Source organism: Nerophis lumbriciformis, linkage group LG05 (genome assembly GCF_033978685.3).
Source record: "Nerophis lumbriciformis linkage group LG05, RoL_Nlum_v2.1, whole genome shotgun sequence".
NCBI classification, from domain to species: Eukaryota; Metazoa; Chordata; class Actinopteri; order Syngnathiformes; family Syngnathidae; genus Nerophis; species Nerophis lumbriciformis.
The window spans coordinates 1,076,029-1,092,618 of record NC_084552.2 but is presented as its reverse complement, the minus strand read 5'-3'; the positions used below and the strand labels follow the sequence as shown (position 1 = coordinate 1,092,618).

General features: G+C 40.8%; 1 protein-coding gene across 3 annotated transcripts in view; it reads left to right on the top strand.

Moving 5' to 3' along the window:
* Window positions 1–16,590, top strand: part of pphln1 (periphilin 1) — a 29,596-nt gene that overhangs the window by 1,912 nt on the left and 11,094 nt on the right. For all 3 annotated transcript variants that reach the window (XM_061961456.2, XM_061961457.2, XM_061961458.2), the window contains exons 3-8: window positions 6,668–6,732; window positions 6,833–7,045; window positions 7,122–7,186; window positions 7,688–7,813; window positions 13,861–14,033; window positions 16,294–16,349. In XM_061961456.2, the coding sequence (XP_061817440.1) occupies window positions 6,668–6,732; window positions 6,833–7,045; window positions 7,122–7,186; window positions 7,688–7,813; window positions 13,861–14,033; window positions 16,294–16,349 (698 nt within the window). The remainder of the gene's footprint in view (window positions 1–6,667; window positions 6,733–6,832; window positions 7,046–7,121; window positions 7,187–7,687; window positions 7,814–13,860; window positions 14,034–16,293; window positions 16,350–16,590) is intronic.

Sequence of the window (16,590 nt, the reverse complement as noted above, 5' to 3'; positions counted from 1 at the left end):
AGGCTGGGTTTTTTAAGTAGAGGTGGTACCACTGCATGTTTAAACTCTACTGGAACTATTCCAGAAGAGAGGCTACTATTGATAATGATAATTCACTGCTAATACTCATACTTGCCAACCCTCCCGATTTTCAGTGCCCCTCTCGAAAGTCTCCCGGTAGTGATGGGATCGGCAGTTCTTTTGACTGTACTGAATCACTAGAATCAGTTCCTTAAATTGATTCGTTCAAAAAAATCGTTCACCGAATCACTTCTGCAGCAGCAGTTCTGTGGGCAGGTCGGCGAATCATGAGTCAGTCAGTAACAGCTTCCCCAGCGGCAGATCTCGGTGTGTGTCAGTTTGCCAACGACACAAGCCCTCAGCACCCAATGAACGACGCGCACAGTGACTGAACGAGAGCCTCAATGTGACGTCCTCCTCCGCGACACAGTCAGTTCTCTGTGTCAGTAGGTTCGCGAGTCCTGTTGTTAAATATGTTTTATTGCACTGAAATGAAAATAAGAAATAAATAAAAGTGGGAAATAAAAAAAAAATAGTTATAGCCTACTAAAATGCTTGCAATCAACAGTTGAATAAATAGGCCTCGTTTGTTTAGTGCAGAAACAAATATTAAATTAAGAAACCCTTAACAAATGCCAACATAAAATCTAAATGTTCTGTAGCAAAGAAAATATAAACTTAAATATGCAAACAAAAAGAAAATAAATACCTTCAAAATAAAACAAATAAATTAAAAGCCAGAAATGCCAACATAAAAACTAAATGTTCTGTAGCCTACGTTTAAAAATATAACAAAGAAAATATTAACTTAAATGTGAAAACAAAAAGAAAATAAATAGGCTACCTTAAATAAAACAAAACAAATATTAAACCAAGTGCCAGAAAAGCCAACATTAAAACTAACATTTCTGTAGCTTACATTTAAAAATATAAAAATGGAAATATCAACTTAAATATGCAATAAAAAAGAAAATAAATAGCTTAAATAATATAAAAAATCAAGATAAATAATAGCCTATGTATATGTACATACATTAGTTATTATTTTTATTTTAAATCTTCTCAAACAGCCTGCCCTACACTTTACCCCCCCGCCCCTCCCCCTCGCGTCAGCCTTGCCCTGCACTGACTTTCTTTCTGTCTCCTCTACTCTCATAACTTTATGTGTTGAGATAATGGGGACGGTGTTTGTTTTCATGTGGCTTGAGTCAACATTAGCCGTTAGCTTGGAGAATGAATGGAGAGCGGATGCCAATGGCATGAAACATATCCCCGCGACGGGAGGAGAATCACTCGCGGCATTGGGGCAAGCAGAGCAGAGAGCGAGAGCGTTGTCGTTCACTGAGTGATTCATGTCGTTAATCTGCGGTGAACGAATCGTTCGCTCAGTCCCTCCCCCCGCCCCCATGATGAGTAGCTGGCTGCGTCGTTCGCCGACGTCGAGGGTTCAGTGAGTCACAGAATGCGCCAGTTCCACTCATACCGGCATGGTCGCGGCGGAGCTCAACTGAACTGAGAAAGGAACGAATCAGTTCATGAAGTGATTCGGTTCAGTACGTTCACTCAAAAGATTTGTTCGTTCGAACGAATCGTTCGCGAACGACACAACATTATCTCCCGGGTCAACCATTCTCCCGAATTTCTCCCGATTTCCACCCGGACAACAATATTGGAGGCGTGCCTTAAAGGCACTGCCCTTAGAGTCCTCTACAACCTGTCGTCACGTCTGCTTTTCCTCCATACAAACAGCGTGCCGGCCCGTGTCACATGATATATGCGGCTTCTACACACACACAAGTGAATTGCAATGCATACTTGACCAACAGCCATACAGGTCACATTGAGGGTGGCCGCATAAACAACTTTAACACTGTTACAAATATGCGCCACACTGTGAACGCACACCAAACAAGAATGACAAACACCTTTCGGGAGAACATACGCACCGCAACACAATATAAACACAATAGAACAAATACCCAGAACCCCTTGCAGCACTAACTCTTCCGGGACGCTACAATATACACCCGCCGCTACCACCAAACCCCGCCCCCCCAACCCCGCCCACCTGAGCCCTGACATTAATGAACTAGCATCCCAGAAAAGATGGCAGGTATCTGGCTTGGGCACATGTTGCAAACTGAGCAGTAAAAAGGCCTGAATGGTTGGTTTATTCTTTGTTATTTTATTTTCAAATGTATTAGCCTGTGGAAAAAGTTAATGTTGATATTTACCTCAGAAGGCTGCAAATAGAAAAGAGGCATTCAATTTTTTATTAAAATGTTATTGAATATACCATTGATGTTTTTTCGTTTGTTTTTTGAAAGTTGATTTTGCACTATTAAGTTATATAAGCGTTGCTTGTTCCATATTCAGTGTTAAAGCAAACCAGTGTAGCAAACTGAGCAATAATTAACGTTTTATTCATGCACTTTCTCTTGCTACTTCAAGGCTTGAATGTTTGATTCATTCATTATTGTTATTTTATTTTCAAATTTATTATTAGCCTGTGGAAAAGGTTTATTTTGATATTTACCTCAGAAGGCTGCAAATAGAAAAGAGGCATTCAATTTTTTATTAAAATTTTATTTGATATGCCATTGATATTTTTGAAATATTATTATTATTATTTGAAACTGGATTTTGCATGTCACTATAAAGTTATATAAGCCTTGCTTGTTCAATATTCAATGCAAAACCTGTTTGGGTCCCTATTAAAAGGTTAATTTGTTCAACTTTGGCCCGCGGCTTTGTTCAGTTTTGAATTTTGGCCCACTCTGTATTTGAGTTTGACACCCCTGCACTAAATTAACACCCTCCCTTCCACATAATACCTCTTCGGATTGCAAATAATCAAATGTAAACAATCAAACAATCAAATGTAGACACTTTTTCTTATACTTTCTGATCTCTCTCTCTATGTCCACTACTTGCTATACATATCCTACCAAGTCAGTCCTACACTGTTTCAATATCCATTTCTCTGATGATGCAATTGTTGATGCTGATTGTTGATGACTGAAGTGTTGATTCCAACCGAACCTAACTCCCCCCCCCTCCTCCCTCCATATCCCACACCCCGGATTGTAAATAATGTAAATAATTCAATGTATATACTCTGATGATTATCTTGTGTGATGACTGTATTATGATGTTAGTATATATCTGTATCATGAATCAATTTAAGTGGACCCCGACTTAAACAAGTTGAAAAACTTATTCGGGTGTTACCATTTAGTGGTTAATTGTACGGAATATGTACTTCACTGTGCAATCTACTAATACAAGTTTCAATCAATCAATCAAAGTCAATATTGAAGTGCTCCTTATGCCAGTGTTTTTCAACCTTTTTTTGCGTTGAAAAAATCCGGAGGCACATCACCAGCAGAAATCATTAAAAAACTGAACTCAATTGACAGTAAAAAGTCCATCCATCCATCCATCCATTTTCTTTCGCTTATCCGAGGTCGGGTCACGGGGGAAGCAGCCTAAGCAGGGAAGCCCAGACCTCCCTCTCCCCAGCCACTTCGTCCAGCTCCTACCGGGGGATCCCGAGGCGTTCCCAGGCCAGCCGGGAGACATAGTCTTCCCAACGTGTCCTGGGTCTTCCCCGCGGCCTCCTACCGGTCGGACGTGCCCTAAACACCTCCCTAGGGAGGCGTTCGGGTGGCATCCTGACCAGATGCCCGAACCACCTCATCTGGCTCCTCTCCATGTGGAGGAGCAGCGGCTTTAATTTGAGCTCTTCCTGGATGACAGAGCTTCTCACCCTATCTCTAAGGAAGAGGAAACTCATTGTACCCGTGATCTTGTCCTTTCGGTCATGACCCAAAGTTCATGACCATAGGTGAGGATGGGAACGTAGATCGACCGGTAAATTGAGAGCTTTGCCTTCCGGCTCAGCTCCTTCTTCACCACAACGGATCGATACAGCGTCCGCATTACTGAAGACGCCGCACTGATCCGCCTGTCGATCTCACGATCCACTCTTCCCTCACTCGTGAACAAGACTCCGAGGTACTTGAACTCCTCCACTTGGGGCAAGATCTCCTCCCCAACCTGGAGATGGCACTCCACCAGTAAAAAGTCATTGTCGCAATTGTTGGATATGACTTTAAAGCATAACCAAGCATGCATCAATATAGCTCTTGTCTCAAAGTAGGTGTACTGTCATCACCTGTCACATCACACCGTGACTTATTTTGAGGTTTTTGCTGTTTTCCTGTGTGTAGTGTTTTAGTTCTTCTCTTGCGCTCCTACTTTGGTGGCTTTTTCTCTTTTTTTTGGTATTTTCCTGTAGCAGTTTCACGTCTTCCTTTGAGCGATATTTCCCACATCTACTTTGTTTTAGCGATCAAGAATATTTCAGTTGTTTTTATCCTTCTTTGTGGCGACATTGTTGATTGGGCGGCGTGGCGCAGTGGCCGTGCGCAACCCGAGGGTCCCTGGTTCAATCCCCACCTAGTACCAACCTCGTCATGGCCGTTGTGTCCTGAGCAAGACACTTCACCCTTGCTCCTGATGGGTGCTGGTTATTGCCTTGCTTGGCAGCTCCCTCCATCAGTGTGTGAATGTGTGTGTGAATGGGTGAATGTGGAAGTAGTGTCAAAGCGCTTTGAGTACCTTGAAGGTAGAAAAGCGCTATACAAGTACAACCCATTGTCATGTCATGTTCGGATGTACATTGTGAACGCCGTCTTTGCTCAACAGTAAGTCTTTGCTGTCGTCCAGCATTCTGTTTTTGTTTACTTTGTAGTCCGTTCAGTTTTAGTTTTGTTCTGCGTAGCCTTCCCTAAGCTTCAATGCCTTTTCTTAGAGGCACTCTCCTTTTGTTTATTTTTGGTTTAAGCCTTTTTACCTGCACGCTGCCTCCCGCTGTTTCCGACATCTACAAAGCAATTAGCTATCGGCTGCCACCTACTGATATGGAAAAGTATTACATGGTTACTCTGCCGAGCTCTAGACAGCACCGACACTCAACAACAACACATCATTTGCAGACTATAATTACTGGTTTGCAAAAAATATTTTTAACCAAAATTAGATAATCTCCCACGGCACACCAGACTGTATCTTACGCCGCGGCACAGTGGTTGAAAAACACTGCCTTATGCAACCTGCAACCAAAAATGATAAACCTTTAGTAGCCTGTTTATGGAGGGAAAGTATTGCCAATGCTTCACAAACACACACACGTTTTTACTCGTGTTCAAGGATTGGCAAGTAAAAAAAAAAAAATTTCCGCGATTAAAAAAAAAAGCTATGTTTTTTTCTTAATTGAAAAAAAAAATGTGCAAGTATAAAAACTTTTTTTTTCTTTCGGCAGTAATATTCCACCCTGCTCAATCCGCACCGTGGAAACTGTAATTCACACTCAATAACGACAGGTGGTGCTGCTGAATCCATTTAAGGCCATCAAAGCTACTGTTATTTGTGCATGTTTCCATCCCGTCAGGGAAACAAGCTCAACTTGTAAGTTTTCCCTTCTCTTCTGTCCGCCTTTTTACTCCCCACCCAGCTTATTCTTCTTTATTTTTGGCGGACAGAACAATGCACAAATAACAGTAGCTCTGGGTGCCTTACATTGAGTCAGCAGCACCACCTATCGTTGTAGACCAGACCTGGGCAACTTAAGGCCCGGGAGCCGCATGCAGCCCGTAATGCTTTTCAATCTGGCCCACCGGACATTCCCAAACAATTTTTTTAGATCTTTAAGATGGAAACTAGCCGCCATTATGATGTGCAGTGATGTTTTCAAATTACCGTAAGTCTTAAACTATACAAAGTATTTCAATGGTTGGAATCTCCGATTTTGCATGATATACGAGTTACTTTGGTAATCTACGTCACAGAAGCTCAGACGAGGCATCAAGCAGTGTGGGTGGGGAGCGTTTCCACAGAGTGTTTCCAGAGCGGGTGTCAGGAACAGACGCGGAAGGGGATTTTTACAACAAAGTTCTAAAGCTTAGTGATATACCAGATTGTAGGTGGGGATTTTTTTTTTTACCCTTCCAGTTCATATTTTTACTGTTTGTTGCGTTTCGCTTGATTGTAAAATATGCCGATCGAGAGGGGGTTTGACGTTCATATGTTGTCAATATTCAGTGTTTTATCCTTCATAGTCAATATTGTTAATCCCACATTTTCATGTTCCGGGTGTCTCATTCAGTAAAATTATTTTTTTCTGTCATAAAATATTTAGCATTCAATCAGACATTATTGTGAGGTTTTGTATTAGTGTTCCTAAAAAAATAGATATTCCAGCCCCCAGACACATTTTTTTCTCTAAATTTGGTCCCAGAGTCAAAATAATTGCCCAGGCCTGTTGTAGACTACAAATGAATTCGCACAGGGTGGAATATTACTGTCAAAAGTTTTAACTTGAAGAAAATAGTTGTTATACTTGAAAATAGTTTTTTTTACTTGCAGGAAAATTGCTTTTTTACCTACAAATTTTTTTGCGAATCGTTTATTTATGTTTTGAAGAAATTTTTTTTTTTTTTTACTTGCAAATCCTTTAGTGTGAGTAAAAAAAGTTTGTGGAGTTTTGGCAGTAATTTAATTCCATAACTGTTACACTGTTGTTGTTTTGCTTTTTGAAGTGTTATTGACTGAAGTGCTTTACTAACTATTAAGTTAATTCACTTTATATTGACCTTTTTTACAGTGGCGTACAGAAGGGACAGGACTGTACGAGATGCATATGAAGAACGCTTTTTATCTGACAGGCCGGTGAGTTTATGTCTTTGCACTCTTATTATAATTTCTTCTAAAAGAAGAACTCATAAATTGAGACCTCAATTGTGAATATTTATCCCCACTGTCTGCTTAGGGTCCATACTCTCGAGCAGGAGGGGATAGAAGAGGTCACTTTAGCAGACCCGAAGAAGATTACAACCGCGGCGGTTATGAATACGAAGGGGGTCCTCGCTTTTTCCCAAATGGAGGTGGCCCGCGGAACTACCATGGAGACGATCAACGAGGCTACCCTGGGGACGGTGCTCATTTCCCTTCGGAACGCAGAGGTGCTCCCCCGTCGAGAAGGGTGAGAGTATGGATTTCCTAGGTGGTTCATGGGATGCAAATATGAAGTAAAATTGACTTTGCTCTGTCGCGTTCAGGAGGATTTTCCTTACAGAGGACCTAGGGAGGATTCACACACAGGAGGACGTCCTATGGAATACAGGTTAATGCTCAGCACATGCATATTTATGATGCATACATGCACCAATGGTGGCAACAGGGTTAGGGTTGTGCATGTGCCTCACAATACGAAGGTCCTGAGTAGTCCTGGGTTCGATCCTGCGCACCGGATCTTTCTGTGTGGAGTTTGCATGTTCTCCCCGTGACTGCGTGGGTTCCCTCCGGGTACTCCGGCTTCCTCCCACCTCCGAAGACATGCACCTGGGGATAGGTTGATTGGCAACACTAAATGGTCCCTAGTGTGTGAATGTGAGCGTGAATGTCGTCTGTCTATCTGTGTTGGCCCTGTGATGAGGTGGCGACTTGTCCAGGGTGTACCCCGCATTCCGCCCGGATGCAGCTGAGATAGGCTCCAGCAACCCCCGCGACCCCAAAAGGGACAAGCGGTAGAAAATACATGGATGGATGCACTAACAATATTTGCATAATTCTTTAATACAAGTATAATATTTTTCTGTCTTTTTTTTTTCAATATTTTTTTCAGCAACCGTGCACCACCACCACCACCACCACCCAATGCACGAAACCAGGGCGTATACCCGGCGCCCCGATCGCTACCAGAAAGCGGAGCAGACACGCTTGTGCAAGCCATCCTCAACCTGGAAAGGGGGTATGAATTATGAACTAGTGATATGCCGATTAGAGTTGTACTGTATACCGGTACTAGTGTAGTGCCGCGATACTAATGAAATATATTCGGTACTATACCGCCTCTAAAAAGTACCGGTCCCCCACCCCTCCTCATTGCTGGTTTTACGAGCAGAGGAGCATGTTCGGCAACGCACAATCACGGAGTACTTACAAGCAGACACAGTGTGTAGACAGAAAAGGGAGAATGCACGCATTTTGGCCTAAAAACTAACGATAAAGGTGAAGTTATAAGTTACACTGAAGCGCCCTCAGGAAGAGGTGCTTTAAGACATGAATAACTAGCTAGCGGTTTAAGTCCATCCGCAGTCTGGAGTGTTTTAGCTACTTCTAAATCACTAATCCTCGCCTCCATGGTGACAAAGTACGTTTTTACGAGGAATAGCTAAACATGCTTCACTACACACCGGATCTACACCTCCACTGTAATGATACCAAGTACAGGCACGTATCTAGTCGATACTATTATGATTACAACAATATTTTTTAGCATCACAAAATCTTTTTTAGTTTTTGGTAAAATTTATATTATGTTTCTAAACTCAGAAAATTTGTCCCCGGACACATGAGGTCTTTGAATATGACTACCGTATTTTCCGCACCATAAGCCGCCCTGGGTTATAAGCCGCGCCTTCAATGAACGGCATATTTCAAAACTTTGTCCACCTATAAGCCACCCCGTGTTATAAGCCGCATCTAACTGCGCTAAAGGAATGTCAAAAAAACAGTCAGATAGGTCAGTCAAACTTTAATGATATATTAAAAACCAGCGTGATGTGGGCGCGCATGGAGTCGTATATCAACATGGACGGAGCTGCGTGAAAAAAGCCACCCGGCCTCTTCGCGTAAACTTACCTTAACCACTCGCTCATCTTTTCTTCATCCATCCATCCCTTCGAGTTAGCTTTTATGATGACGCCGGCTGGAAAGGTCTCTTTTGGCAAGGTCTTCCTTTTGAATATCACCATGGGTGGAAGTTTCTGGCCATTAGCATGGCAAGCTAGAACCACAGTGAAGGATGACTTCTCATTCCCTGTGGTGCGAATATTCACCGTACGTGCTCCCGTTGTATCCACAGTGCGGTTCACAGGAATATCAAAAGTCAGTGGAACCTCGTCCATGTTGATAATGTTCTCTGGCCGGATCTTTTTTTCAGCTATCTTGTTTTTACAATATGCACGGAAAGTAGCCAGCTTTTCTTGAAAGTCTTTAGGCAGTTGCTGTGAAATAGTAGTCCGTGTGCGGATGGAGAGATTGCGTCTTTTCATGAACCGGAAACCTGTCGCTTAGTAGGAGCCATTTTGTGGTCTTTACAGATGTAAACACACAAAGGAAATGAAACGTAATATCCGCGCGCTTCTTCTTCTTCTACGGGGGCGGGTGGTTGCTTACAGTAGAAGAAGAAGCGCTTCCTGTTCTATGGGGGCGGGTGCTTACCTTGGCGGTTGCTTGCGTAGAAGAAGAAGCACTTCCTCTTCTACGGGGAAAAAAGATGGCGGCTGTTTACCGTAGTTGCGAGACCGAAACTTTATGAAAATGAATCTTAATATTAATCCATATATAAAGCGCACCGGGTTATAAGCCGCACTGTCAGCTTTTGAGTAAATTTGTGGTTTTTAGGTGCGGCTAATAGTGCGGAAAATACGGTAATGTATGGTCCTGTAACGACTTGGTATGGGATTGATACCCAAATTTGTGGTATCATCGAAAACTAATGTAAAGTATTTAAACAACAGAAGAATAAGTGATTATTACATTTGAACAGAAGTGTAGATAGAACATGTTAAAAGAGAAAATAACCAGATATGAACAAGTAGATTGTTAATAAATGTTTACAGCTTGTCTTTTATAATGTTGACAAAATAATGGAATGAGAAGTGACACAATATGTTACTGCATATGTCAGCAGACTAGGAGCCTTTGTTTGCTTAGTTACTAATAAAAGAAAAGTTGTCTTGTATGTTCACTATTTTATTTAAGGTCACAATTGCAATAAGAAACATATGTTTAATGTACCCTAAGATTTCTTGTTAAAATAATGCCGTTTTTTTGTGGTCCCCTTTATTTAGGAAAGTATCAAAATACATTTTGGTACTGATATCGGTACCAAAATATTGGTATCGGGACAACACTAGTGCCGATAAATCAGCCACCGCTCATTATCGGCCGATGTTCATAAGAAAAGTATGCGATAGCCATTGCTGATTAATGTGTGCCGATCACAAAAGCCGATCCCCTCTGACTGACACTATGGATTTTTAGTTCCCCTGCTGACATCCATCCATTCATTTTCTACCGCTTGTCCGTTTCGGAGTTGCGGGGGGTGCTGGAGCCTATCTCAACTGCATTCGGGAGGAAGGCGGGGTACACCTCATCGCAGATAGACAGACAACATTCACACTCACATTCACACACTAGGGCCAATTTAGTGTTGCCAATCAACCTATCCCCAGGTGCATGTCTTTGGAGGCTGACATGCTAGCAGCTAAATATGTATCTCCATACACAGTGTGGAGTCGATCCCCTAAGTTAAAAATAATAATAAACTGCATGGATTTCCACGAGATGTGTAATGTCTGCTGAACAGCTCCATTCTAGTCAATAGCTAGGTCTTAAATTTGTGGCTGCGTTCTTTCAAGGACCGACCACATGCGGGTGAAGAAGTGTGGGTTCTGGCGAGAGTCCTCCAGCAGCGATTGGATGGTCTATCCTTCGAGACACTTCCTGGTTACGACGTTGAAAAATTTGCGAACTTAAGAAAAGAACGTCAAATCTTTTTTGTGTTCTCTTGGTCGCTTGCCTAATTTTAGAGGAAGGGGCTAAGAGCTACCGGCACCGCTGGCGTCTGATTTCCCCGCGGTTCAGAGCCGACCGATCATGGGAGATGGTTGCCATGGAGATGTGTCACGTGTGACAAGCATTTTGAAGCTGTTATTCCTAATTATTAGTTAATGATGTATTTATTTTGATGCTTTTGAATAGTTGTTGTAGTGGGACGTATACCTTTAAAAACACGCAGACAATCCAGATGTCTCAGAAATAGTCCTCACGTCTATCCATACAGAAACACCACACAATCTTACTTTATTAATGTGTCATTCACAATCAGAGGTGGGTAGAGTAGCCAGAATTGGTACTCAAGTAAGAGTACTGTTACTTTAGAGATTTAATACTCAAGTAAAAGTAAGGAGTAGTCACCCAAATATTTACTTGAGTAAAAGTAAAAAGTATGTTGTGAAAAAACTACTCAAGTACTGAGTAACTAATGAGTAACATACACACACATATATATATATATATATATATATATATATATATATATATATATATATATATATATATATATATATGTATATATGTGTGTGTATATATATATATATGTATATATATATATATATATATGTATGTATGTATGTATGTATGTATGTATGTATGTATGTATATATATATATATACATACATACATTGATATATACAGTATATAATTTATATTTATTTATTTTGCCGTTTTTGTTTACATGCTAAAGGTGTTTTAATGAATATACATGCATGTTTAACACATATAGATTCCTTTCTTTCATGAAGACAAGAATATAAGTTGGTGTATTACCTGATTCTGATGACTTGCATTGATTGGAATCAGACAGTAGTGATGATAACGTCCACATTTTCGAATGGAAGAGAAAAAAAAGTCTTCCTTTCTGTCTAATACCACATGAAAGTGGTTGCTTTTTGGCATCTTATTTGCCCAGCTTCCATATTCGTTTTTATACACTTTACAAGAAATACATTGGCGGCAAACTCCGTAGCTTGCTAGCTTGTTTGCACAAGGTTGTAAAAGTTTCAACTACAATTCTAAATAAGATGTCAAGAGCAAACTGAAATCAAATACACACAGCTTAAAGATTGATCAATACTTATTTAAATTTAGTAATACATAAATATGATGATTTATCAAAATATAAAAGAAATATACCTGAACAGAACGCTCATGATGGTTACACCAAAAAGTAACGCTATGAATCGCGTTTTTCCAAGTTTTTGTGGCATTTCTATGCTATTTCCAAGCATCTCCTTTTTATTATCGTTGATTTTAAATGGTCAAACTAATGCATATTATATATCATACCTGCCAACTACTCCGGTTTTCCCGTAATTAGTACGGTTTTCATCAACCTATTCCGGGTTACGGTTGCAGTGATAAAAAAATACGGTTGTTCATTAATTAAAAAAAAGTATTTTTTTAAAATGCGCGAGGCTATTTATAGCACCGCTGCCAAGCACGAGGCACCAGTTGCCATTGTTTCCAAACGAGCGAACGATCATGGAATCAGCCGGAGAAAAATCGCAAACGAGTCTTGAACCGAAAAGAAAACTGCAGTCATTCCGTGAAGAATATTCAAAAGCCTATCCGGGAATAATTATCCGTTCCAAAAAGGGTGAAAACTACGCGAATTGCACCTTGTGCAGACAAGATTTTTCGATCGGACACGGAGGAATTAGCGATGTAAAAGACCACGTTGGGACAAAAAAACACAAGTCTAATGCCGTTGCTAGCGATACAAGTGGAAAACTTTCAACGTTTTTCGGATTTTAGCCACAAAAAGGTAATGACACCAATGTTATCTATTGGAATTGTTTAGTACTGTTATACTGTTAAAAGTGTTTATACTATTTATGCTTTCAAGTCCAAGTTGAAGAAATCTTGTTAAATGTTGACAGCATAACTACCAAAATACAGAAGTATGTCCTTAATATTTTTGCAGTGCTATTTCTGTTGAAAAGTTCAAATGATTACATTAGAGATGTGATGTGCCACTTTTCAAGTGTCTGATGGCTTCAATTAATTTTCATGAATTTTTCATATTTTGAATTCTTTTGAAAGGCTTACAAAAAAACGACATTTGAATTGTAATTCCATGCTATTGACAGGACTATTAATTTTAATGAAGTTAGCTTACCATGTTTACAGTATGATAATTGTGATAGAAATGTGAATTTTAGGCACAGAATATTTTTTACAATTGAACAAGGCAGTAGATTATACAAGCTTGGACAGAAAGTTAATAATGACACCAATTTTTTTTTTAATGGAATTGTTTAGTACTGTTTTACCATTTGTTTACTGTAAAAAGTGTTTATACTTTCAATGAACAAATTGAAGTCTTGTGAAAGGTTGACAGGATAACTGGCATTAACTGTCAAAATAATTTCAAACTATTGAAGTTAGCTTACAGAATAAACATGTCAATCAACCCATATGATTTTTGCTGTAATATTTTTGTTTTGAAAAGTCACTGTGACTGATAGAAAAGTGATGGTTTTAGCAACATTTTAACCTGTCTGAATGCTAATAATCATTTTGCGTCGGGGGGCGAAGCCCTGAACCCCCCACCAGGACTTTGTCCTGGACCTACCGGGGCCTGCGGCCCTTGGACCCTGGCTACTAGGTTTTTCTGATTTCAAAAGTTGGCAGGTATGGACAGTCATGTTGTCAATATTCAGTGTTTTATCATTCATAGTTAATGTGAATCCCACATTCTTTATTTTCGTGTACCGTATTTTTCGGACTATAAGTCGCAGTTTTTTTCATTGTTTGGCCGGGCTCAGTGCGACTTATATATGTTTTTTTCCTTTTTTTTTAATGCATTTTCGGCAGGTGCGACTTATACTCCGGTGCGACTTATACTCCGAAAAATACGGTACATTCTGGGTGTTCCTTTCAGTAAAAAAAAAAAAAATTCCATTCCGGTTTTTAAGGCGGTCTGTCATAAAGGTTTTAACATTCAATCAGACATTATTGTGAGGTTTTGTATTACCGTTCCTGTTTTTTTTCTCAAAATTTGGTCCTCCGAGTCAAAATAATTGCCCAGGCCTGCATGCTGATTCCGCTCCTCATGCTGGATGGCAGCATTGTACCTTGTTGGCATCGAAGTGCAACTTTTGGATTCACATGTTTGCTCAAAGCCTCTTTTCTTTTTTTAATGATTCTTCTCTCGGCTATGTCAGGGAGGACCGAGACCACTTCCGGAGGAAGGCGCCTCCCTTCCCTCCCCCAAGAGAGCGCTCTCCTGCACGCCGCGACTCGGCCCGCTCCCCCCACAGCCGCTCGGGCTCCAGCGTCAGCAGCAGAGGCTACTCTCCCGATCGGGCCAAAAGCCTCCTGTTCCCTTCACAGCAAGGCAAGCGTATGTCAGATTGCTGAATGCTGACACCTCCATTTCTTTAATGCGCCGCTCAGCACAAGGCTTTTAGCCAGGTTTGGGGTAAACTATAATTAGATGCGATTTGCGGATATTGTCAAAACACATTACCAAACCATCCTCAAATGTAAACACAATTCACGCATCTGGTTGAAAACAAACCAAAAAAATGTCTCATTTCTCATCATCTGGCTCACTGGCTTTTCAGGTGTGGATGGTCCAGAGGGGCACATTGGTCTTACTGAGCACCTCTGGGGGGCGCTCTTTCCTCACAGTGGACATGATACGGGTCTGTACTTGAGCATTGTAAACGAGATTGAACCTGGGTGACGGCAGTAAGAAAACATTTATGCTTGGCTCTGAACAAAGTAAACAATTTTTGTCCTAAAATTGCTGTAAAAAAAACAGGAGAATAGAATTTCCTGCAGCAAAGTTCCAATGATGCAGGCTCTGTCACCCAGGTCTTTCAAGTCATCGAAGTCTCTTTTTAGAGGTGAAGTTAATATCTAGTCCCTCTTTGTTTTTTTCGGAGATACTTAAGCACTTGATGCAGTTCTTCCTTTTCAGGGAAAATAAAGTATGTTATCACAAAAAAAATGACATTTTAAAGGGGACCTATTACACAAAATCAGTGTTTCCCACCTATTGGTACCTGTTGTGTGTTTGGGATCTGCATAAGTCCCGAAAACCGTGGAGGCATTGCGGTCATAAAACAATGTTGCCTTCCTTCATACTTCCAGGAAACAAGCTGTTTGGAATTTGCCCCTTTTTAGTGTCGTTTTTGCCGTGTGTCACGTCAGCAGATTATAGTAGTAGAGATTTCCCCTTAGTGCTTTACGCGTGTCTGCACTGCATTGTAGTCCGCACTGTAGTCCATAAGCTCCCTATTTTTTTTCTATCCTCTTGTTGTGGGGCAGACTGGCTCGTACATGCACATGCATCCTCCACTGTCGCCCTTTCTAAGACACAATAGCGTATAGTTCGAACATAATCTGTCAGTAGACTCACGATAGAAGCGCTAAAAAACACAACAAAAGGCTTTAAAAACAACATACGGTGCATCCTGGAAGGTATTCACAGTGCTTCACTTTGTCCACAATTTCTTAGGTTACAACCTTATTTCAAAATGCAATAAATAAAAATGTTTGTCCTCAAAATTCTACACCCAATACAACATAATTACATTGTGAAGTTTTTTTAGTTTTGCAGACTGGCTCGTACATGCACATGCATCCTCCACTGTTTCCCTTTCCAATACAAAATAGCGTATAGTCTGTAGACTCGCAAAAAAATATAACAAAGACGGCACTGAGAAGACGCTGTCAAAGTGGAGGCACGTAAATAAGACCGCCCACACATTTTTGACCAAAGAGCCACCATTACATGTTATGTATCCCACAAAAAAGTGTTTTAAATGTAGAAAAAAAATCATAATATGACCCCTTTAAGTCCTAGAATGCTATGTAGGTTATTTTTCTTCTGTAATATTGATGCAAGTACTGAAGTATCTCCTCATGTGCATGTTGCAGTTATGTAGAATAATTTCCCAACCACCTTTTTTCCAAAGCTCTATGAATGTGTATAACTTATTTATCCTAATGTAGGTGATTGTTTACAGTGAGGCAATGCCTTTAAAGAAAACACAACCGCTGTAAGGACTATTTGTTTGCATTATTGCTCTCAAACACACCCGGAAAAAAAAAAGGGGGAATTAAAATAATGGGATAATAAGGGAGGTGAGGCTACATTCACAGAATTTTTTTCCTGAGGTCACAATCGTTAAACTTAACCTGCAAGGTAACGTGAGAGTGACTGAGCACGTTCTCTAATGCATCCGGCAGACACTTTTTTGTTGTTGGGGCTCATAAACATGCCACCAGGTCGTGTGTGGCGACTCAGAGGGCACAGCTTGGATGCCTGATGGATATTCCTGAAGGCAAGCGAGGAGTTATTTGGCCAGAAAGCCTTGACTGTTGCAGACTAGAATAAATAAGAAGTGATTGAGAGTGGAAGTGCGTTCAGTTGGTGATAACATCGATAGAGAGTGGAAGTGTACATTCCAGGGAAGTCAACCAGTGCTGTAGCCAACTTTCTAATTCTTGTTCTTAACGTTGTTACCTTGAACAATATCTTTTCCATCATCCAGCCTCTCACTGCCGTACTCCTTTTTTCCGTGTCCCCTTTTTTTTTATGTCCTTGTTTATTTCACATGAGCGTATCCTTTTTATTTGACTTTCAGAAAAAATCCCGGGTCTCTCGAGAGAAGGCTCCCCGCACAGCGCGACGTCAAACAAGGTGATTGTGCATTGCTGTCCAGCACACTGCATCTGGACCTTCTTAAATGTTGTCTTGCTAATAAGTGTTTAGTCCCCTTGAAGTATGTTAATGGCTTTCAAAGTGGCCCTCACGCAGAGCATAAGAGCCATGAGGCCAGGGCTTTGTTTACCTGCCGTGTAAGCAGACTTCAGTCACAGGGACTCGTGAAGGAGGCGAGCTCGAGTGTCACCAGAAATCCAACTTGTATTCTTTTCCTTTA